General features: G+C 34.1%; 2 protein-coding genes across 3 annotated transcripts; both read left to right on the top strand.

Moving 5' to 3' along the window:
* The first annotated feature begins 3,102 nt into the window (after positions 1–3,102).
* On the top strand, positions 3,103–3,345 carry LOC135131833 (uncharacterized). Its single transcript, XM_064059683.1, has one exon. The coding sequence runs from the start codon at positions 3,103–3,105 to the stop codon at positions 3,337–3,339; it is 237 nt and encodes a 78-aa protein (XP_063915753.1). The 3' UTR covers positions 3,340–3,345.
* A 312-nt stretch (positions 3,346–3,657) lies between these two features.
* LOC135132149 (macoilin) lies at positions 3,658–22,520 on the top strand. 2 transcript variants are annotated; one of them, XM_064060125.1, is made up of 7 exons: positions 3,658–3,898; positions 4,260–4,709; positions 11,514–11,753; positions 11,810–12,164; positions 20,848–21,129; positions 21,333–21,639; positions 21,686–22,520. In XM_064060125.1, exons 1-7 carry the CDS (start codon positions 3,819–3,821, stop codon positions 21,898–21,900), a joined length of 1,929 nt encoding a protein of 642 aa, XP_063916195.1. In that variant the 5' UTR covers positions 3,658–3,818; the 3' UTR covers positions 21,901–22,520. The 2 variants fall into 2 exon arrangements, with proteins under 2 accessions (XP_063916195.1, XP_063916196.1); XM_064060126.1 differs by having other exon boundaries at positions 3,659–3,898; positions 20,848–21,087.
* Positions 22,521–24,333: the final 1,813 nt, after the last annotated feature.

Below are 24,333 nucleotides of genomic sequence, written 5' to 3'. Positions count from 1 at the left end.
TTTTTAAATCATTTCAAAACAAACACCAAAAGTCCCCGAGATTCTTTCAGATTCTTTAAAAATAAGACGCTAGGAGACGCCGAAATTTTTTCAATTTTTTTTTGTAATGAGAAACCAGAGTCCCCCGAATTTTTTCGAAAATATCTCAAAAGCAAGACACTAGGAGTCCCCAACATTCTTTCAAATTCTTATCAATGGAGATAAAACACAAGAGGTCTCCGAGATTCTTTCAAATTCTTTTAACATTGAGACACCATGGACCCTCAATTTTTTTTTAATCATTTCAAAAACAAACACCAAAAGTCCTCGAGATTCTTTCAGATTCTTTAAAAATAAGACGCTAGGAGACGCCGAAATTTTTTCAATTTTTTTTTAATGAGAAACCAGAGTCCCCCGAATTTTTTCGAAAATATCTCAAAAACAAGACACTAGGAGTCCCCAACATTCTTTCAAATTCTTATCAATGTAGATAAAACACAAGAGGTCTCCGAGATTCTTTCAAATTCTTTTAACATTGAGACACCATGGACCCTCAATTTTTTTTTAAATCATTTCAAAAACAAACACCAAAAGTCCTCGAGATTCTTTCAGATTCTTTAAAAATAAGACGCTAGGAGACGCCGAAATTTTTTCAATTTTTTTTTAATGAGAAACCAGAGTCCCCCGAATTTTTTCAGAAATATCTCAAAAACAAGACACTAGGAGTCCCCAACATTCTTTCAAATTCTTATCAATGTAGATAAAACACAAGGTCTCCGAGATTCTTTCAATTTTTTTTAACATTGAGACACCATGGACCCTCAATTTTTTTTTAAATCATTTCAAAAACAAACACCAAAAGTCCTCGAGATTCTTTCAGATTCTTTAAAAATAAGACGCTAGGAGATGCCGAAATTTTTTCATTTTTTTTTTTTAATGAGAAACCAGAGTCCCCCGAATTTTTTCGGAAATATCTCAAAAACAAGGCACTGGGAGTCCCCAACATTCTTTCAAATTCTTATCAATGTAGATAAAACACAAGAAGTCTCCGAGATTCTTTCAAATTCTTTTAACATTGAGACACCATGGACCCCCAATTTTTTTTTAAATCATTTCAAAACAAACACCAAAAGTCCTCGAGATTCTTTCAGATTCTTTAAAAATAAGACGCTAGGAGACGCCGAAATTTTTTTCAATTTTTTTTTAATGAGAAACCAGAGTCCCCCGAATTTTTTCGAAAATATCTCAAAAACAAGACACTAGGAGTCCCCAACATTCTTTCAAATTCTTATCAATGTAGATAAAACACAAGAGGTCTCCGAGATTCTGTCAAATTCTTTTAACATTGAGACACCATGGACCCTCAATTTTTTTTTAAATCATTTCAAAAACAAACACCAAAAGTCCTCGAGATTCTTTCAGATTCTTTAAAAATAAGACGCTAGGAGACGCCGAAATTTTTTCATTTTTTTTTTTAATGAGAAACCAGAGTCCAGCGAATTTTTTCGAAAATATCTCAAAAACAAGACACTAAGAGTCCCCAACATTCTTTCAAATTCTTATCAATGTAGATAAAACACAAGAGGTCTCCGAGATTCTTTCAAATTCTTTTAACATTGAGACACCATGGACCCTCAATTTTTTTTTAAATCATTTCAAAAACAAACACCAAAAGTCCTCGAGATTCTTTCAGATTCTTTAAAAATAAGACGCTAGGAGACGCCGAAATTTTTTCAATTTTTTTTTAATGAGAAACCAGAGTCCCCCGAATTTTTTCGAAAATATCTCAAAAACAAGACACTAGGAGTCCTCAACATTCTTTCAAATTCTTATCAATGTAGATAAAACACAAGAGGTCTCCGAGATTCTTTCAAATTCTTTTAACATTGAGACACCATGGACCCTCAATTTTTTTTTAAATCATTTCAAAAACAAACACCAAAAGTCCTCGAGATTCTTTCAGATTCTTTAAAAATAAGACGCTAGGAGACGCCGAAATTTTTTCAATTTTTTTTGTTTTAATGAGAAACCAGAATCCCCCGAATTTTTTCGAAAATATCTCAAAAACAAGACACTAGGAGTCCCCGACATTCTTTCAAATTCTTATCAATGTAGATAAAACACAAGAGGTTCCCGAGATTCTTTCAAATTCTTTTAACATTGAGACACCATGGACCCTCAATTTTTTTTTAAATCATTTCAAAAACAAACACCAAAAGTCCTCGAGATTCTTTCAGATTCTTTAAAAATAAGACGCTAGGAGACGCCGAAATTTTTACAATTTTTTTTTAATGAGAAACCAGAGTCCCCCGAATTTGTTCGAAAATATCTCAAAAACAAGACACTAGGAGACCCCAACTTTCTTTCAAATTCTTATCAATGTAGATAAAACACAAGAGGTCTCCGAGATTCTTTCAAATTCTTTTAACATTGAGACACCATGGACCCTCAATTTTTTTTTAAATCATTTCAAAAACAAACACCAAAAGTCCTCGAGATTCTTTCAGATTCTTTAAAAATAAGACGCTAGGAAATGCCGAAATTTTTTCAATTTTTTTTTTTAATGAGAAACCAGAGTCCCCCGAATTTTTTCGAAAATATCTCAAAAACAAGACACTAGGAGTCCCCGACATTCTTTCAAATTCTTATCAATGTAGATAAAACACAAGAGGTCTCCGAGATTCTTTCAAATTCTTTTAACATTGAGACACCATGGACCCTCAATTTTTTTTAAATTATTTCAAAAACAAACACCAAAAGTCCTCGAGATTCTTTCAGATTCTTTAAAAATAAGACGCTAGGAAACGCCGAAATTTTTTCATTTTTTTTTTTTTAATGAGAAACCTGAGTCCCCCGAATTTTTTCGGAAATATCTCAAAAACAAGACACTAGGAGACATTTTTTCAAGATCTTCTCAATGTAGCTAAAACACAAGAGATTTCTGAGAATCTTAAAAATTCTTTTAACACTGAAACGCCAAGAACTTCCGAATTTTTTTCGAATTATCTCAAAAACAAGAGGTGCCTGAGAATCTTTCAAACTGTTTTAGAAGCAGTAGACGTACCAGGGATCCCCGAGACAGTCTTAGGTACGCAGACAGAGTCAGAAGAGAGTCAAAACGAGATGGACCTCCTCTCCATGGAGGACGAGCTTTTGGAGAACAGCAGAAACGTCATCGACAGTTGTGTCTACTTCCACAAGATGGCTTGTCAGTGGTACGACAGCAGCAAGCAGGCGGGGTACAGTAAGTATGAGTTTGCCAAGAACTGGAAGAATTTGCTGAGGGAGATGATTGATGTGCAGAAGATTGCCTACGTTAAGGCGGCGGAGTTTTGCGAGATGTTGGAAGATGAAGCTTGATTGTGACATGGCAGTAAATTTTAATAAATTATTTATTGAAGGTTGTTTACGTGTAAAGATCCACCAATTCTGCACTTTGTGTTAAAAATGCCACATTCTTTTTTAAATGAGATATGCAACACATAGTACACAATCACAATTAATTAATATTTCTTAGTTATAAATTAATCCTATACGTTAGACCACAATCACTGAAGACAAATTCATGTTTGTGGTTGTCGAAATCCTGGTATTTTTGTCTTGAAGAATTTTGCGGTTTTTCGATTTTACCCTTTTCGTTCGCTCCGCCTCTGCGTTGACGTTTCCGTGGCGTCATCTCTCGGCGCCCGCCCGAACTATTCAAGTTGACAACAAAAGACATTTTACCGCAAAAGCGAAGTTTTTGTGACGAAAATTCCATGAGACATCCGAGTTTTTTCGCATTTTATCTCTGGGAGTGAGTCGACTACGCGTTTCCAAGCATTGGTTCGGTCTGAATTATGAAGAGACGAAACTATGAGATCGGTAAGATGAGAAGACCCATGAAAAGGAACAAAATCACCGAAGGGATTTACGGAAGGTACGTTTCCGCGTCGGAATGTGACAATCCACGTGCCGAAATCTCCCGACACCTCACAGTCTAAGCGGACTCGTCCCATATGTCTTTCAAAATGGCTGGTTGCCCCAAACAAAGCCCCAATTTCGAAATTCCGGAGAAGCTCCTGAGGGAAAGGGGTGTCTAGGCGCGCTCGGCGGGGCGCCCGCGGCGCCCCCCTCGCCCCCAAAGACGTGACATAGGTTAGGAGGCAGCTGTCAAAACACATTTATTTTTATCTCGATAAGCCAGCAGCGTAACGCTGGATTATGTACATTGCAAAGACCCCCAATTACGTCACGCATTACGAGCGCACGACGACTCTGACGGGATTGTTTTTTTGCAGCACTATCCTTTACCTCAGGTTCCTCGTCGTCTGGGCGATGGTGATTCTGGCCGATTTCATCCTGGAGTTCCGATTCGAGTTCCTGTGGCCGTTCTACTTGCTGCTGCGCTCGGTTTATGACTCCTTCAAGTACCAGGGTCTGGCCTTCTCCATATTCTTCGTGTGTATAGCGCTCACGTCGGATATGCTGTGCTTCTTCTTCATCCCGGTCCATTGGCTCTTTTTCGCCGCCAGCACCTACGTGTGGGTCCAGTACGTCTGGCACACAGACAAGGGCATTTGTGCGCCTACTATAATCCTGTGGGTGCTTTTCGTGTACCTGGAAGCGGCTGTGAGGTTACGGGACGTCAAACACATGCCCGGACACCTGGACCTGTGTAGGCCCTTCGCCGCGCACTGTATAGGCTACCCCGTCGTTACCCTAGGATTTGGGTTTAAATCATATGTAGGGTAAGCCCCAAATTATTTTCTCTTAAATATAATCATAATCATAAACTCCCAATCAGTTGACGTTTCGGCGGGAATTTACAGTTCCATAGTCGGTCCGTTTCCATTTTTTCACAAAAACGTCAACCCAACAATGTTTTTATTCAAGTAGGAAGCAGGTGTTTACTCGGTTAAATATGCAAATTACCCGTTTTCGTGTCACTAATGAAAAAGAACGGACGTAAGAGAATTGTAGTGAAAGGTGCGGACCCACTTCCAGATGATTTATTTTTATTGTAAAACAAATGTGTGTTTAGGGTATTTTATTTATAGAAACATCTGCTATATTTTTATCGGAACGTTTGCGTTTGCTTCGACAGGTATAATGACGTCATTGAAGCTTCCTTCGCCTGCTTTATTGCATCCATTAGCGAAGCAGTTTTGTTCGAATTTTATTGATAAATATTTTAAGATAGTTTCGCGAATTCGCCAGTCCAAGGTTACGGAAACATCATAATAAATACGAAAACAGTATTCTCGTTACCGTTATAAGCGACAAAAGTGTCACAAATCGACAAAAGAACGGAACTCGAACACGCAAGATGTTGTCCGATTTAGTAAACTTTAACATGTTTGCATACACATCGTAAAATTTGATTGCAGCTGTTATTGGCGTTCTTAAAAAAGGTTTAAAAATATTAGAACGGTTTTATTCTCTGCACATTGTCGTTAAATAAACAAGGAAACAATTAAAACAACATTGGATTTTTTTGTGAATGTTGAAATTTATTTTTAAGATAATAATGTTGGCAACGCTTTCCTTGTTCAGTTTGACAGATATGGTGTTAGGAAATCCAGGCTTCACCCCATTGTTTATTAAGTTATAACTAAGGTTTCTGGATGTCTTTATTTAAGTATTAATAATTGAGCGAAATTTTCGCGCTTAAAATTCATACCCTCGTGGACTCGAAAAACGGGAGGGGTTTAATATTTTCTTACAGGTTTAATAGTTTAACTTTTTCTTATAGAGTCTTTTATAAGCCAGCAATAGCTCCGCCCATCCACCCCCTCTCATTTCAAACCAAAATCAGTCTAATCTTAACAAATACTAGTCCCGCCCACCCACCCTCTCTTTTCTTAGAATGTATGTAATTTGCCACAATTAGTCTTATCTTGTCAAGTACGATTTTATCTCTCTTCAATTGAGATCTACCTTTCATTCGGACTTGACAAAATGAATCACTGAAATCGAAACAACGAAAATTCGAGAAAACCGAAAATTGAAAAATCGTAAAATTAAAACTCAAGAACCTGAAAAATCGAAAAATTGGAAATTGACAGAAGCGAAAAGTTGAAAAATCGAAAAATTCGAAAATTTGATAATCTAAAAATTCAAAAATTTAAAGTTGTAAACTCAAAAAATTGCATATCGAACAACTGAACTTATCTTATTAATAAACCTTACGAACGAACGAAAAATTGCAAAAACTAAAAATTAAAATATTTGAAAGTTGAAAAATCGAGTACTCGAAAAATTGAAAACCGAAAAGTTGCCGAAACTAAGGATTGAAAAACGAAAAATCACAATTTCTAAAATTGAAAAATCGTCAAATCGAAAAATTGAAAATCAAAACTTGCAAATCGAAAAACCGAAGAAGCGGAAAGTATTCAAAAGTGGGAAAATCGGGAAAAGAAAAATTTGGGATTCACAGCTCAAAAAATCGCATATGGAAAAGTTGTAAACCGAAAAGTTGAAAAAACGTGAAATTCAAAAATTAAGCTCATTTTTAAGTAATTTTAGATTTTTCAATTTTTCGATTTCTTCATTTATTTTCGATTGCCATCTGGGTTGTTCAATTTTTCGAAATTTGACGTTTTCAAAATTTCCATTTCTCGATTAATCGATTTTCCGGTTTTTTGTTATTTCGACTTTTTGGTTTTAGATTTTTTGGTTTTTCAATTTTTTTGATTCTTCAATCCCTTGAGTCCTCAAATTTTCAATTTTCCGAATTTTTCGAGCTCGCAGGTTTGCCATGTTTCAGGTTTACGATTTTTCGATTTTTTTATTTTTAAATTTTGTCAATTTATTTTTCAAATTTTGACGTTTTCAAAATTCCCATTTCTCAATTTCTCGATTTATCGATTTTCCGGTTTTTTGATTTTTTGATATTTCGACTTTTTGCTTTTAGATTTTTCGGTTTTTCAATTTTTTTGATTCTTCAATTCCTTGATTCCTCAAATTTTCAATTTTCCGATTTTTTCCAGTTCTCAATTTTGCGATGTTTCAGGTTTACGATTTCTCAATTTCTCGATTAATCGAATTTCCGGTTTTTTGATTTTTTAATATTTCGACTTTTTGGTTTTAGATTTTTCGGTTTTTCAATTTTTTTGATTCAATTCCTTGATTCCTGAAATTTTTTCTTTATTATTACTATTATTATTAAGTTCGCATATATTTGTATTTTTGTTCCCATTAGGACGTTAAATGTCTGTGGGAAAATTAACTACCATTATTATTATTATTATTAATTTTCAATTTTCCGATTTTTTCGAGTTCTCAATTTTGCGATGTTTCAGGTTTACGATTTTTCAATTTTTTTATGTTAAAATTTTCTCAATTTATTTTTCAAATTTTGACGTTTTCAAAATTCCAATTTCTCGATTTCTCGATTAATCGATTTTCCGGTTTTTTGATTTTTTGATATTTCGACTGTTTGGTTTTAGATTTTTCGGTTTTTCAATTTTTTTGATTCTTCAATTCCTTGATTCCTCAAATTTTCAATTTCCCGATTTTTTCGAGTTCTCAATTTTCCGATGTTTCAGTTTTGCGATTTTTCAATTTTTTTATTTTAAGTTTTTTTCAATTTTCCGAAGTTTCAGTTTTTCAATTCTTCAATTTTTCGATTTTTCAGGTTTTGATTTTTCAATTTTAGGTTTTTGGACTTTTCGATTTTTTTCAATTTTCTTGATTCTTCAGTTCCTTGATTCCTCAAATTTTCAGTTTCCCAATTTTTTCATTTTTCGAGTTCTCAAGTTCTGATGTTTCAGTTTTACGATTTTTCAATTTTTTTTTAATTTTTCAATTTTTCGATTTTTGTGGTTTCCGAATTTCAGTTTTTTCGATTTCTCAATTTGTCGATTAATCGATTTTTTGATTTTAGGACTTTTTGATTTTTCGACTCGATTTCTCAACTTTTCGATGCTTCAATTTTTCGTTTTTTTAAATATTCGATTTTTCGACTTTCCGATTTTTTACTTTTTCCAATTTTAAATTTTAGATTTTGTTGCTCCGATTTCTCGATTTTTCAGTTTTTCGATTCTTCAATTTTTCGATTTTTAAATTTTGGATTTTGCAATTTCTCAACTTTTAACATTTTTGATTTTTCGATTGTTCAAATTTTGGATTTTAAAATTTTTCAATTTCTCAATTTCTCGATTAATCTATTTTCTGTTTTTTCGACTTCTCGGTTTTTCAATTTTTCGATTCTTCAGATTTTGGATTTCCCGAATTTTTCATTTTTCGAGTTCTCAATTTTCCGATGTTTCAGGTTTTCGATTTTTCAAATTTTAGGTTTTTTAAATTTTCGATTTTTGGACTTTTCGATTTCTCGATTTTTCAATTTTTCGATGTTTCTGTTTTGAGATATTTCAATTTTTCGATTTCTCAAATTTTTTATTTTTTCCATTTTTAAATTTTAGAGTTTTCAGTTGTTTGACTTTTTGATGCTCTGATTTTTGGAATTTTTCAATATTTCGATTCTTCAATTTTTCGATTTTTCGAGTTTTGGACTTTTTGATTTTTTCAATTTTTTTTATTCTTCAGTTTCTTGATTCTTCAAATTTTCAATTTCCCAATTTCTTCATTTTTCAAGTTCTCAAGTTTCTGATGTTTCAGTTTTATGATTTTTCAATTTTTTTAATTTTTCTATTTTTCGATTTTTGAGGTTTCTGAATTTCAGTTTTTTCGATTTCTCAATTTGTCGGTTAATCGATTTTTTGATTTTCTGACTTCTCGATTTCTCAATTTTTCAATGCTTCAATTCTTCAATTTTTCGTTTTTATAAATATTCGATTTTTCGACTTTTCGATTTTCTGATTTTTAGCTTTTTCCAATTTAAAATTTTAGATTTTGTTGCTCCGATTTCTCGATTTTTCACTTTTTCGATTTTTTAAATTTTGGATTTTGCAATTTTTCAACTTTGAACATTTTTGATTTTTCGATTGTTCAAATGTTGGATTTTTAAATTTTTCAATTTCTCGATTAATCTATTTTCTGGTTTTTCGACTTCTCGGTTTTTCAATTTTTCGATTTTTCAGGTTTTCGATTTTTCAATTTTTCGGTTTTTAAAATTTTCGACTTTTGGACTTTTCGATTTCTCGATTTTTCAATTTTTAGATGTTTCTGTTTTGAGATTTTCAATTTTTCGATTTCTCAAATTTTTTATTTTTTCCATTTTTAAATTTTAGAGTTTTCAGTTTTTTGACTTTTTTATGCTCCGTTTTTTGAAATTTTTCAATATTTCGATTCTTCAATTTTTCGATTTTACAAGTTTCTGATGTTTCAGTTTTACGATTTTTTATTTTTTTTTAATTTTTCAATTTTTCTATTTTTGAGGTTTCTGAATTTCAGTTTTTTCGATTTTTTGATTTTTTGACTTCTCGATTTCTCAACTTTTCAATGCTTTAATTTTTCAATTCTTGAATTTTTCGTTTTTTTAAATATTCGATTTTCCGATTTTCCGATTTTTTACTTTTTCCAATTTTAAATTTTAGATTTTGTTGCTACGATTTCTCGATCTTTCAGTTTTTCAATTCTTCAATTTTTCGATTTTTTAAATTTTGAATTTTGTAATTTTTCAATTTTTAACATTTTTGATTTTTCGATTGTTCAAAGTTTGGATTTTAAAATTTTTCAATTTCTCAATTTCTCGATTAATCTATTTTCTGGTTTTTCGACTTCTCGGTTTTTCAATTTTTCAAGTCTTCAGATTTTGGATTTCCCGTTTTTTTCATTTTTCGAGTTCTCAATTTTCCGATGTTTCAGTTTTTCAATTCTTCAATTTTTCGGTTTTTTAAATTTTCGATTTTTGGACTTTTCGATTTTTCAATTTTTCGATGTTTGTTTTGGGATTTTTCAATTTTTCGATTTCTCAACTTTTTTATTTTATCCATTTTTAAATTTTAGATTTTTCAGTTTTGTGACTTTTTGATGCTCCGATTTTTGGAATTTTTCAATTTTTCGAGTTTTAACTTTTTAGAATTTTTTGATGTTTCGATTTCTGTATTTTTCAATTTTTCAATTCTTCAATTTTTTGGTATTTTAATTTTTAAAATTTCATTTTTTTCGTTTTCTCAATTTTTAATTTGCTCGAAATTTCTTCTATTTTTCTATGTTTCAGTTTTTCAATTTCTCGATGTTTCGATTTTTTTATTTGCCAATTTTTCGCCATTTCACTTTTGGAATTGCTCATCGCAGTAGTGAAGAAGCCAAAAATTGAAAAATCTAAAAACTGAAAAATCGAAAAATAGAAAAAACAAATAATCGAGAAATCGAAAAATCGAAACATTAGAAACTCGAAACAACGAACAGTCGAGAAGTCGATTAGAAAAGTAGAAAAATAAAAAAAAGAAAAGTTTAAGAACAAAAAAATGGAGAAATCCAGAAAAATTGAAATATCAAAAATTGCCAATTGCAAAAGTGAAGAAGCCGAAAACCAAAAAATCTAAAAATTAAAAATCAAGAACCTGAAAAACCCAAAAATTGAAAATTTAAAAATCGAAGAAGCAAACGGTGAAAAATCGAAAAATTCAAAAATTTGATAATTTAAAAATTCAGAAATTTAAAACGGAAAACTTGAGAAATTACAAATAAAAAATTAAAGAAGCGGAAAACTGAATAACTGAAACAACCAATGAATAAGTGAAGGAAAGAAAAATTGGAAAGACTAAAAATGAAAAAATTTAAAAATTGAAAAATCCAAAAAATGTCAAACAGAAGAAGCAAAAAAGTTAAAGAAGCGAAAATTGAAAAATTAAAGCACTTGCTAAAATAAAACTGATATTGCCAAATGGCATACCCTCGAAGAAAATAAAGGGTGGGTGGGCGGGGCCAATACTTGCCACGAAAGACTGATTTTGCCAAATGATATATCCTCTACCCATCATTTTCGTAGAGGGTATGGAGCCTCTAGTGTCTTTTCTAATAATAATTTAATTAAATTCTCTCTCTTTTCTTAGAAGTTATGTCATTTGCCAAAATCATCCTTATTTTAGCAGGTGTTAACCCCTAAAATTCCGCAAAATCAATTTTAATAATTTTGCAAACAGTATTTGTTGGACTGTACTTCAGGCGAGGGAAGTTCAGTCGAAATAATTTTCGACCAGTTTTTTTGTATGTGATGTAGGGGTTTCGCAGACCGGGTAAAGAGTATAATATGCGGCAGGTTTTTCAGACTTTGAAATGTGGAGTGTAAGAACTTGTGTATTTTAAAATAAAATTTTAAAAACTTGAACATAAATATAACAAATCAGATAACAGCAATTTAGCAGAACAGGAAATTAAAAAATAAAGTGCCAACATGCGTTGCCTTTTTTATATATATAATTTTAGTTTTTTTGCGTCATTATCACCTCAGCCAATCAAACGCAAACATAATTAATCTCATAAACATAAAACAAATGATCAAACTTCTCGACGAATTAGCTCCACATATTCGAAAATAGCCCACTAATGGCTCACGAACCGCTTATCTCGCCCTTATTAAACTTCACCGTCCCCAAACATGCAACCCCTCGCACACTTCTCACATTCCCCAACTCTGCCCCCAGATACAGGATGCGGCAACGACGACAGCGCGACGTCGCGAAAGAGAACGAGTTCTACATGCAGCTGATGCAGCAAGCGCTGCCGCTGGACGCGGTGGCGCCGCCTCCCGCCGCCCAGCAGCCGCCCCCGGAGCAGCCAGCCTCCACAGCCATCGTACCTGCCCCCGTACAAAACGCCAAAGTGCACAGCCACAGCAGCGGCGGCAAGCTGCACCAACACCCCCACCCCCACCACCCGGACAGGTACCACAAATTCGCGCAATATTTTCTCTACGATCATCAATGTGTTTGTTTTGCAGGAACGGGCACGTGCCGAACGGGACGATAGCCAACGGCGTGCACCCGACGTCGCGGGCGCACCACAGGAAGTCAGTGGACAAGTGTAGGGAGCACGAGGACGCGCACAGACACGCAGACAGACAGCGACAGAGCGCGCACGCGCACACGAACGGCGCGGCGGTGGGAGCCGGCGCCGAGGAGGCGGCGCAAGAACACGAACAGCGGGCGGCGGCGGCGGCGCGGCGGAGGGAGAAGAAGGAGCAGGACAAGGAGCGGGAGGCGGCGGAGTACCTGCAGAAGCTCGAGGCCGACGCGAAGAGGCTGAGGGCGGATCTGCAGAGCAGCAGGGCGAGCGAGCAGGAGCTGAGGTTGCAGGTGGGTCCATAACTAGGTTTAGCCGGAAGTGACAGCCACATTTTTGTTTCATTTTTTTATTTTTTTTATTATTTTATTTTTGTCGAATAAGACAGGGAGAGAGTAAGACTGATTAGGGAAACAGATAAGAGTGACTAGGGAAACAGATAAGACTGACTAGGTAAACAGAGGCTGCATTATTTTATTATTATTTTTATACATGGTAAGAAGTTTAAGGTCACAGTTATATTAAATAACTGCTAATTGTGTCGTTTCATAAACATTTCAATGGTGTGATAATTGTTTGTAAACACAGAAACGACTGTTTTAATTGGTTTTTATTGCTCATAAATGCTCAAGGTTTTATATTTTAATTTTCGTTTAGAGAGTATAAACATGAACGATGAAAAGTTCGAAATTGAGGTTATGTTACGTTAGATAGGTTAGAAAGACAGTACAAATTTTTGAAACGGAAGGCTGATTTTGTGTTCCAGTAGGTTAGCTAGCAGTAGGTTTTTTACATTTTATTTGATAAGCATTCCATTATATGATAAGGTGCGACCTGTAAAGGTCGATTTATAAACTTGCCGCTGACGTAGCTGTTAGCCGTTGACGTTGCCGTAAGATAAATACGCAGCGAAGGTCCGTTGACGTTCGAGATGACCAACTTTTAACTTTCTTAACAACAAGAAAGGAAAAGCATGTTTAAAATGGTAAATTTTTGTAGGAAAGTAGTGATTTTGCAATTAGACTCCGCGTCTCGGCTTACGACGAATAAAAAAAATCATCAGAATTGAGATAGGGTGGGTGGGCGGGGCTTATATTTTGCCTTCTTTTTCTTAATATACAGAGCCATCTTTTCACAACAAGAAACTTAAAACATGGTTAAAATGGTAGGTTTTTGCAAGGAAATATGGATTTTTTTATACAAATTTTCCATTTTAAACATACTTTAAGTTTCATGTTGTGAAAAGAAGTCTACATATATTAATACAAAAAGGCAAAATTTAAGCCCGCCCACCCACCCTATCTCGATTGTGATGATTTTTTTTATTTGCCTGCAAAATACTTATTTCTTTACAAGAAATTAAAAATGTTGTTCAAAAAATACTATGAATACATATTAAAGAAAAAAAGGCAAAATATAAATCCCCGCCCACCCACCCTATCTCAGTTGTGATATTTTTTTTTATTAGAAACTTAAAACATGTTTAAAATGGTAAATTTTTGTAGGAAAGTCTCGATTTTGCAATTAGACTCCGCCTCTCGGCTTACGACGAATAAAAAAAAAATCATCAGAATTGAGCTAGGGTGGGTGGGCGGGGCTTATATTTTGCCTTCTTTTTCTTAATATACAGAACCATCTTTTCACAAGAAGAAACTTAAAACATGGTTAAAATGGTACATTTTTGCAAGGAAATATGGATATTTCCTTATACAGATTTTCCATTTTAAACATGTTTTAAGTTTCATGTTGTAAAAAGAAGTCTACACATATTTAAACAAAAAGACAAAATGTAAGCCCGCCCCCCACCCTATCTCGATTGTGATGATTTTTTTTATTTGCCTTTATTTGCCTGCAAAATACTTATTTCTTTACAAGAAATTAAAAATGTTGTTCAAAAAATACTATGAATACATATTAAAGAAAGAAAGGCAAAATATAAATCCCCGCCCACCAACCCTATCTCAGTTGTGATATTTTTTTTTATTCTTAGAAACTTAAAACATGTTTAAAATGGTAAATTTTTGTAGGAAAGTCTCGATTTTGCAATTAGACTCCGCCTCTCGGCTTACGACGAATAAAAAAAAAATCATCAGAATTGAGCTAGGGTGGGTGGGCGGGGCTTATATTTTGCCTTCTTTTTCTTAATATACAGAACCATCTTTTCACAAGAAGAAACTTAAAACATGGTTAAAATGGTACATTTTTGCAAGGAAATATGGATATTTCCTTATACAGATTTTCCATTTTAAACATGTTTTAAGTTTCATGTTGTAAAAAGAAGTCTACACATATTTAAACAAAAAGGCAAAATGTAAGCCCGCCCCCCACCCTATCTCGATTGTGATGATTTTTTTTATTTGCCTTTATTTGCCTGCAAAATACTTATTTCTTTACAAGAAATTAAAAATGTTGTTCAAAAAATACTATGAATACATATTAAAGAAAGAAAGGCAAAATATAAATCCCCGCCCACCAACCCTGTCTCAGTTGTGATATTTTTTTTTATTCTTAGAAACTTAAAACATGTTTAAAATGGTAAATTTTTGTAGGAAAGTATCGATTTTGCAATTAGACTCCGCCTCTCGGCTTACGACGAATAAAAAAAAATCATCAGAATTGAGATAGGGTGGGTGGGCGGGGCTTATATTTTGCCTTCTTTTTCTTAATATACAGAGCCATCTTTTCACAACAAGAAACTTAAAACATGGTTAAAATGGTACATTTTTGCAAGGAAATATGCATATTTCCTTATACAGATTTTCCATTTTAAACATGTTTTAAGTTTCATGTTGTAAAAAGAAGTCTACACATATTTAAACAAAAAGGCAAAATGTAAGCCCGCCCCCCACCCTATCTCGATTGTGATGATTTTTTTTATTTGCCTTTATTTGCCTGCAAAATACTTATTTCTTTACAAGAAATTAAAAATGTTGTTCAAAAAATACTATGAATACATATTAAAGAAAGAAAGGCAAAATATAAATCCCCGCCCACCAACCCTATCTCAGTTGTGATATTTTTTTTTATTCTTAGAAACTTAAAACATGTTTAAAATGGTAAATTTTTGTAGGAAAGTATCGATTTTGCAATTAGACTCCGCCTCTCGGCTTACGACGAATACAAAAAAAAATCATCAGAATTGAGCTAGGGTGGGTGGGCGGGGCTTATATTTTGCCTTCTTTTTCTTAATATACAGAACCATCTTTTCACAAGAAGAAACTTAAAACATGGTTAAAATGGTACATTTTTGCAAGGAAATATGGATATTTCCTTATACAGATTTTCCATTTTAAACATGTTTTTTATTTGCCTTGAACCAAGGGGGCGGAGCTTAACTGCAAAATACTTATTTCTTTACAAGAAATTAAAAATGTTGTTCAAAGAATACTATGAATATATATTAAAGAAAGAAGGGCAAAATATAAATCCCCGCCCACCCACCCTATCTCGGTTGTGATTTTTTTTTATTCTTAGAAACTTAAAACATGTTTAAAATGGTAAATTTTTGTAGGAAAGTATTGATTTTGCAATTAGACTCCGCCTCTCGGCTTACGACGAATAAAAAAAAAAATCATCAGAATTGAGATAGGGTGGGTGGGCGGGGATTATAATTTGTCTTCTTTTTCTTAATATACAGAGCCATCTTTTCACAACAAGAAACTTAAAACATGGTTAAAATGGTACATTTTTGCAAAGAAATATGCATATTTCCTTATACAGATTTTCCATTTTAAACATGTTTTAAGTTTCATGTTGTAAAAAAAAGTCTACACATATTTAAACAAAAAGGCAAAATGTAAGCCCGCCCACCCGCCCTATCTCGATTGTGATGATTTTTTTATTTGCGTTGAACCAAGGGGGCGGAGCTTAACTGCAAAATACTTATTTCTTTACAAGAAATTAAAAATGTTGTTCAAAGAATACAATATATATATAATGAATATATATTAAAGAAAGAAGGGCAAAATATAATTGACACCCCAACCAACCTATCTCAGTTGTGATGTTTTTTTTTTATTCTTAGAAACTTAAAATATGTTTAAAATGGTAAATTTTTGTAGGAAAGTATCGATTTTGCAATTAGACTCCGCCTCTCGGCTTACGACGAATAAAAAAAAATCATCAGAATTGAGATAGGGTGGGTGGGCGGGGCTTATATTATGCCTTCTTTTTCTTAATATACAGAGCCATCTTTTCACAACAAGAAACTTAAAACATGGTTAAAATGGTACATTTTTGCAAGGAAATATGGATATTTCCTTATACAGAGTTTCCATTTTAAACATGTTTTAAGTTTCATGTTGTGAAAAGAAGTGTACACATATTTAAACAAAAAGGCAAAATGTAAGCCCGCCCACCCACCCTATCTCGATTGTGATGATTTTTTTTTATTCGCCGTGAACCAAAATACTTATTTCTTTACAAGAAATTAAAAATGTTGTTCAAAGAATACTATGAATATATATTAAAGAAAGAAGGGCAAAATATAAATCCTCGCCCACCCACCCTATCTCAGTTGTGATATTTTTTTTTATTCTTAGAAACTTAAAACATGTTTAAAATGGTAAATTTTTGTAGAAAAGTATCGATTTTGCAATTAGACTCCACCTCTCGGCTTACGACGAATAAGAAAAAAATCATCAGAATTGAGATAGGGTGGGCGGGGCTTATATTTTGCCTTCTTTTTCTTAATATACATAGCCATCTTTTCACAACAAGAAACTTAAAACATGGTTAAAATGGTACATTTTTGCAAGGAAATATGAATATTTCCTTATACAGATTTTCCATTTTAAACATACTTTAAGTTTCATGTTCTGAAAAGAAGTGTACACATATTTAAACAAAAAGGCAAAATGTAGGCCCGCCCACCCGCCCTATCTCGATTGTGATGATTTTTGTATTTGCCTTGAACCAAGGGGGCGGAGCTTAACTGCAAAATACTTATTTCTTTACAAGAAATTAAAAATGTTGTTCAAAGAATACAATGAATATATATTAAAGAAAGAAGGGCAAAATATAATTGACCCCCCAACCAACCTATCTCAGTTGTGATGTTTTTTTTTTTATTCTTAGAAACTTAAAATATGTTTAAAATGGTAAATTTTTGTAGGAAAGTATCGATTTTGCAATTAGACTCCGCCTCTCGGCTTACGACGAATAAAAAAAAAATCATCAGAAGTGGGGCTTAATCTTTGGCTTTCGTTTTTTCTTAACATACATAGTATTCTTTGAACAACACAATACTCGAAAACATGTTTTTAATTTTTCGTAGAGAAATAAGGATTTTGCAGTTAAGCTCCGCCCTCTTGGCTCACGACGAATAAAAAAATCATTACAATTGAGATAGGGCGGGTGGGTGGGGTTTATATTTTGCCTTTTTTTTTCTTAATATATATAGTCATCTTTTCATAACAAGAAACTTAAAACATAATTAATTGATTTTTACAAGGAAACATGGATTTTGCAATTATGGGGCGAAATGTATTGCAAAATCGATATTTCCTTATACAAATTTTCCATGTTAAACATATTTTAAGTTTTATGTTGTGAAAAGAAGTCTACACATACTAAAACAAAAAAACAAAATGTTGTGATGATTTTTTTATGCGCCGTTAAGCAAGGGGGCGGAACTTAACTGCAAAATACTTATTTCTGTACAAGAAATCAAAAACATGTTTTGAGTATCGTGTTGTTCAAAGAGTAATATGTACATTAAGAAATAAAGTAAAATATAAACCCCGCCCACCCACCCTATCTCAATTCTGACGATTTGTTTTATTCTTAGAAACTTAAAACACGTTTAAAATGATAAATTTTTGTAAGAAATTATGGATTTTGCGATTAGGCTTAATCTTTAGCTTTAATTTTTTCTTAATATGCATAGTATATGTCTTACATGGTAATTTCTTGTATAGAAATAATTAGGTTTTTGCAGTTAAATTCCGCTGCTTTGGCTCTCGACGATTAAAAAAAAAAATCAGAAGTGAGACAGGGCGGGTGAGCGGGGCTTACATTTTGCTTTTTGTTTTTTTTTCTTAATATCATAGCCATCTTTTCACAACAATAAATTTAGTATATGGTTAAAATGGTACATTTTTGCAAGGAAATATGGATTTTGCAATTATGGGGCGGAGTCTAATTGCAAAATCGATATTTCCTTATACAAATTTAAAATTTTAAACATGTTTTAAGTTTTATGTTGTGAAAAGAAGTCTACACAAATTAAAACAAAAAGACAAAATATAAGCCCGCCCACCCGCCCTATCTCCATTGTGATGAATCTTATCTGCAAAATACTTATATCCTTACAAGAAATTAAAAACATGTTTTCGAGTATTATGTTGTTCAAAGAATACTTGTAGAATTGTGTATTAAGGAAAAAAGCCAAAAAATAAATCCCGCCCACCCACCCCTTCTCAATTCTGATGATTTTTTTATTCTTAGAAACTTAAAATACGTTTAAAAATGGTAATTTTTTGTAAAGAAATGGATTTTGTAATTAGAGTCCGCCTCTAGGTCTGCCGACGAATGAAAACTTCGTTACTATTTAGATCAGGGCAGGTTTCGGTGGAGCTTAATCTTGTAATTTTTCCTTAATATACATTGTATTCTTTGAACGATGCGATACTCAAAAACATGTTTTTAATTACCTGTAACGAAATAAGTACTTTGCAGTTAAGCTCCGCCTTCTTGGCTCACGACGAATAAAAAAATCATCACAATTGGGATAGGGTGGGTGGGCGGGGCTTATATTTTGCCTTTTTTCTTAACACACGCAGTCGTCTTTTCAGAACAAGAAACTTACAACATGTTTAAAATGGTAAATTCTTGTAGACAAGTATGGATCTTGCAATTAAGCCCCGCCCCTCGATCTGACAACGAAAAAAAAATTCGTGACAATTGAGAATTGAGATCAGGGCGGGTATGGGTGGGGCCTAACAAAAACAAGCATTTTTCAGTTAAGCTCCGCCCTCTTGGCTGAAGACGAATAAAGAAAATCATCATAATTGAGATAGGGCGGGTGGGCGGGGCTACATTTTGCCTTTTTTTCTGAATATCTGTAGACTTATTTCGACGAAATGTTGTGAAAGTCCCTAATATTCTAACCCTTTCAAAGGTTTTAAGGATTTCAGGGATGCCAAAAACTAAGGACAACAAGGATTTCAGGAATTTAAAAAAATTAAAAAAAGGTAGAGAAGCCGGTAATTTAAGAATTCTAAAGGGATTTCAAGGATCTCAAAAATTCCGAAGATCCGACAGATTGTAAATATTTAAAAATTGGAAAGATGATAAAAATTTTAAAGATATAAAAATATTTAAAATTCTAGAGATACTGAAGTATCTAAAAGTAAAGAAAATCTGAAAAGTCTAAAGATTATAGAAATTGAAGAAATTTTAGGCTTTATAAAACTTTTATGCTTTCTTTAATTTTTATAAATTAGAGATTCTAAAATTCTTCAGTCTATAAATTTTAGAAAATTAAAAAAAAATTAGAAAGTGAAGGGAAAATGTGCTAGACCTAGAAATCTTGCAAATATTGGAAAAGGTTGAATTTCAAATTTCTGGTATAACTAATTTTAGAAATTTAGGAAAATATGGAAATTTTGAAAAACTTGCAAATTACGAAAATTCCCAAAAATTCAAAGAAAATAAAAAAATATTAACTCTCGAAATTTCAAAAGTTTACACAATCTTAAGATTGTAGATATTCTAAAAATCGCAAAGTTTCCAAATGTTTAAAATATTTAAGAGGTTTCAAACCTTTCAAAAATTCGAAAGACTCGATACATTCCAAAAATCTTAAAAATTTTCATACACTAGAATCTGGGAACTGTAGATACCCCAAAGATGCTAAATAAACCAAAGTTTTAGGTTCTAAATAGAAGAAACATCCAACAAAATCTTCAAAATTGTAAAAAAAAATTAAAAAAAAAAAGGTAGAGAAGCCAGCAATTTAAGAATTCTAAAGGGATTTCAGGGATTTCAAAAATTCCGAAGATCTGACAGATTGTAAATATTTAAAAATTGGAAAGATGATAAAAATCTTAAATTTATAAAAATATTTAAAATTCTAGAGATACTGAAGTATCTAAAAGTAAAGAAAATCGGAAAAGTCTAAAGATTATAGAAATTCTAGTGATTCTAGATTCTAGGGGGTTCTAAAGATTCCAGACTTTCCAGGGGTTTGAAAGATCCAAAAAATATAAAAGCTTTCACGGATTGCAGACACTAGAAATGTTCTAAGTATAAAAAGATCCAATAAAATCTTAGAAATTTTAAAGAACCTGGGGTACTAATGGTCCTATTATATTTCCTTGTAAAAATGTACAATTTTAAGCATGTTCTAAGTTTCTTGTTGCAAAAATAGCTATGTATATCAAGAGAAAAAAAAAAGGGATAGTATAAGCCCCGCCCACCCACCCTATCTCAATTGTGATGATTTGTTTTTATCCGCTGTGAACCAAAGGGGCGTAATTTAACTAGAAAATACTTATTTTTTTTTCAATAAATTAAAAACATATTTTTGAGTATCGTGTTATTCAAAGAATAAATATGGCAAAACTTGAACATCAAAGTTACTACTTGGCACGGAGCTTATAAATGACAGTTTTCAGCTCTAAAAGCAACGTCAGCGGTGAATAACAGCAACTGCAACGGCAAGTTTATAAATCTCACTTAAGTACAAAATTTTCGTTTTTTTTAGTTTTATAGTTTATTTTTATATTTTCGGGTAAATCTTTATGTAGAGGCAAAATTAAATATATATTTTTTTAAATTGCATTTTATTAAGATCTGCTTTCCTGCTCCTAGTCCAACTAAAATAAAACAGAAGCCATAAGAACCAATTAGACTAACTTATATTGTTTCCGTAATGATTTCTCTTCTCTCTCATCTTCCGTTTCTTTCTTGTAACAATCACACTCGTGATTAAAGTACCTACTTTCGTCCCGCGATACATGCATGCAATTCCAGGTCGCCGCGCTCACGACAAGCGAAAAAGTGATCAAAGGCGAGCTGTCAACGATGCAGCGCGAGATCGAAGACCTACAACAGAGGTACCAAAGCGCGATCAGTTCTCGTGCTTCCGACAAACAGACTATCAGCAACCTGGAACGAAGAGTAGCCGAAGAAAGACGAACGCGATGTAACCTAGAATCGCAATTAAACCAAGAACGCAAAAGCAGAAAACAAGAGGAGGCCAGAGCGGCACAAGTAAGAATCCAAATGCGAAAACAGAGGGCGCTAGTGAAAGCTGTAAGCTTTGGCATTGGTATTTCGGGGTATTTTGGCAATGGGACTAACCCGCAGTGCTGCCAACAGCAGAAAAGCGCGACTTTCGCTTTCCTGCTGGTGGCAGCTCGAAATCAGTCGAGTTTTACCTAACAACTAAAGTAGCGTCTAGTTTTTGCCACCGCAGCCTCGGTGCCCCAAATGTCTTTGGTTCCGTTTTTCCGCAGGTGGTGGCGCAGTCGTCGCGCGGCGAGTGCACGGAGGCGTGCCGCTCCCGGCGGCGCGAGCTCGAAACCGAGCTGGGGGAGTGCCGCGCCGCCAAGCACTGGGCCGAGGAGCGGTACGCCGCCCTCGAGCGCGAGAACGCCGCCCTCCTGGACCAGCTCCGCGACATGGACATACTCATGACAGCCCTTTCGGCCATGCAGGAGAAGAACGCCCACCTGGAGAACTCGCTGTCGGCCGAGACGCGGATCAAGCTCGACCTGTTCAGCGCGCTGGGGGAGGCGAAGCGCCAGCTGGAGATCCGAGAAAGTGAGTGCTTAAGTCGCCTCGACCCGACTTAACTGGGTTGTTGCAGGCTCGAACCGGACGCAGGAGCGCGAGATCGAGGAGCTGAAGAGCAAGATCGCGCAAGTGCTGGCCGTCATGCCGAACGACAGTTTCGGGGGCCCGGCGCCCTCCAGTAACATGTCGCGGGTGCGCCTGGCCGAGAGCCCCCCCGGATCGACCCTGGACCCGAACGCCACGGCCTACACGCCCAAGAGCTCCCTGGTGGCCTCCACGGAGGCCTAGACCGACTCCGTACTGATCCCGGTATAGACTGCTACTGATTTGTTGCGTTGAGGCGCGGATTTCGTAATAGTCTCGTTTAGTAGCTTATTTAATGTGATATAATTTATGAGCGGTACCTTGTCGAGGCAAGCCCTTCGTTTTTGTTGGTTTAGTTAAGCGTAAAGGTACTGAGTTTTCTGACAGTTGGTCGCGATCGGCTGTTGATCTCTGTTTTGGTTTTTGTCCTTCCTGTCGAACCTGAGCTCTCGAGTGCCGTTTTGTTTGGTTCGCTGTAACCTACTAACAAGAATACGAGTTTCTTTTCGGAAGTGCCGTTAACCGCTGTTGGGTTTTGTTTTATGTGTTAACAAGAGGTGATAATTTCGGAAGTCAAAAAATGTACTTAATATATTTTTTTAATTGTTTTAGTTGAGACATTGTTTTCTTTTTATTACAAATACAGTAATAGTTCTTTTTTAAGTTTTTTTTTTTGTTTTTATTTTCGTTCCTTTAAGCGAACAACTTTGTCGGATGCGTGCTATTATTTATTTGCCATATTTATTTTTCCTTATTTTGTAAAGTGGTATTTATTTTTTTACTGTTGCAACTTTATTTCGTAAATAAACACTATTACAGCTTTATTTTTTCTTTCGCATTTTCGTTCTGCTAGAGTAAGGATTTTTGTGCGACGAAGGCAAAGTGTACCAACGCAAACAACGCCACCTAGCGTCCCGAATTCGTACCGACATTTTGTCGTTGCACGGTTTCGGTTTTTGCGGTTTTACGATGGTACACCCCGCCTTCCGTTCTCTTAATTTCCTCGAAATTCTATTCACGATTAAAGTAGGCAGTACATGTTACGAAGTTTTGTCAACTCATAAAGTTGGTATGATGGTCTTTCTGCTCTATGTGTTTTGAGAAATGAACATTTCGAAAAAAATACAAAATTAACCACAAAATAAATATTGGCTCACAGCCGTTGCGCAAAACGTGTCTTAATCACTCCCGCAACCCCCTTTCGGTGACAAGACAAAATTACGAGGTCCTAAAAGGCAGCCTCGGCTCCTAAATTTGCGCATGCGTCACATTTTGTCATATATAGGCAACCAATAATACGACGATAGGAATTATTAACGCATTTTTTTAAAGTTTTATAAACTTTAATAGCTATTTAACAAACAAGTTTGTTAATAAAGGCGATTAATAATCGAGATATTTTAACGCGCGAGGAACGAGCGCGTTAATGGTCGAGATTATTAATCGCCAATTAACAGTCGAGTTAGTTGCAATACTTTTCCGGTGATCGCAATTTTAAAAAAATTACTGAAAATTCAAAATATGAGTTATGCAACCCAACATACAAGTGAAATTTTTTATGAATAAACATGTCCAAATCATGACGAATGCATAAAGTGGATCGAAACATAGAATACTTTGGCCATAAGCGTGCTATTGAGCCTTTTTGGGAAATTTCTGAAAAGGATGCGAGTAATACGAATTCCGAATACCTTACAACCAGCTTTCCGGCGCACCAAGCAACAGAGTCATCGTAGGTTTTTTGGTAAAGCATTTTGCTTCTTTCTGGAAGTAAATTTAGTGACCCCACATTTGCGTTTTCTACTTCCGGAAGAGTTAAAGAATCCATTTCTATGCAAATTCCCGTTTTGAATCTTGATTTGGGAAATTTTTGACATTCAGAATTATGACATTTCACGTAAGGACGTGTATATCTGGTTGCCTAAAATCATGTACTAATAGCCCCTATTAATGAACGATTTTCGTACATAAATCATGCATTAATCGTGTCATTAATAAACGATCACCGGAAAAAAGAATTAATACAATGCAAGACCATCTATTATACACGTATTAATTAGATGCACAAGTGAAATAGTATTCATACACTTTCATTCATTAAAAAAACTTAAACGCTTTTCACAAAATCGATTTGTTTTATTACAATTAATTTATTTTAAAATTTATTTAATTTCTTTCACACTTTACCAATAATAAAATAGTTTGTTTATTAACCCAATAAAGTTCATAATAAAATGAAAAACCAAGGAACACAATTTAAAAATTTTATGGCAGATTTAAAAACATAGGTTTTCTCAATCGTGGACATCAAAAACGTAATTTTATGTAATTATCTTTTATTTTCTTCGTTTATGATTGAATTTCATCACTCACAAACCAAAAGTATTAGTGGAAATTAAAGTAGAACCCTAAGACTATTTTCACCACAAAAATCATCTCTGAGTTTTCACCCTTACAAAAGTTAACATGGGGTCTAAAATTTAACATGGGAATCCCTATGACCACTTTTAAGAAATATACACCGAAATGAAACCTTTGATTCCTACCGCACTTCAAGTAACTTCGAAATTTTCTCTGGCCATGGTTCCCCCAACGATGTTCCCCTTAAGGTTCCCCCTCACCGAGGAGTAGTAAGTA

This window comes from Zophobas morio, unplaced genomic scaffold (assembly GCF_036711695.1).
Source record: "Zophobas morio isolate AGI-343-1 ecotype UQ-CSIRO unplaced genomic scaffold, CSIRO_AGI_Zmor_V1 ptg000021l, whole genome shotgun sequence".
NCBI lineage: Eukaryota > Metazoa > Arthropoda > Insecta > Coleoptera > Tenebrionidae > Zophobas > Zophobas morio.
The sequence above is the reverse complement of the archived record's forward strand: the minus strand, read 5'-3'. Positions and strand labels throughout refer to the sequence as shown.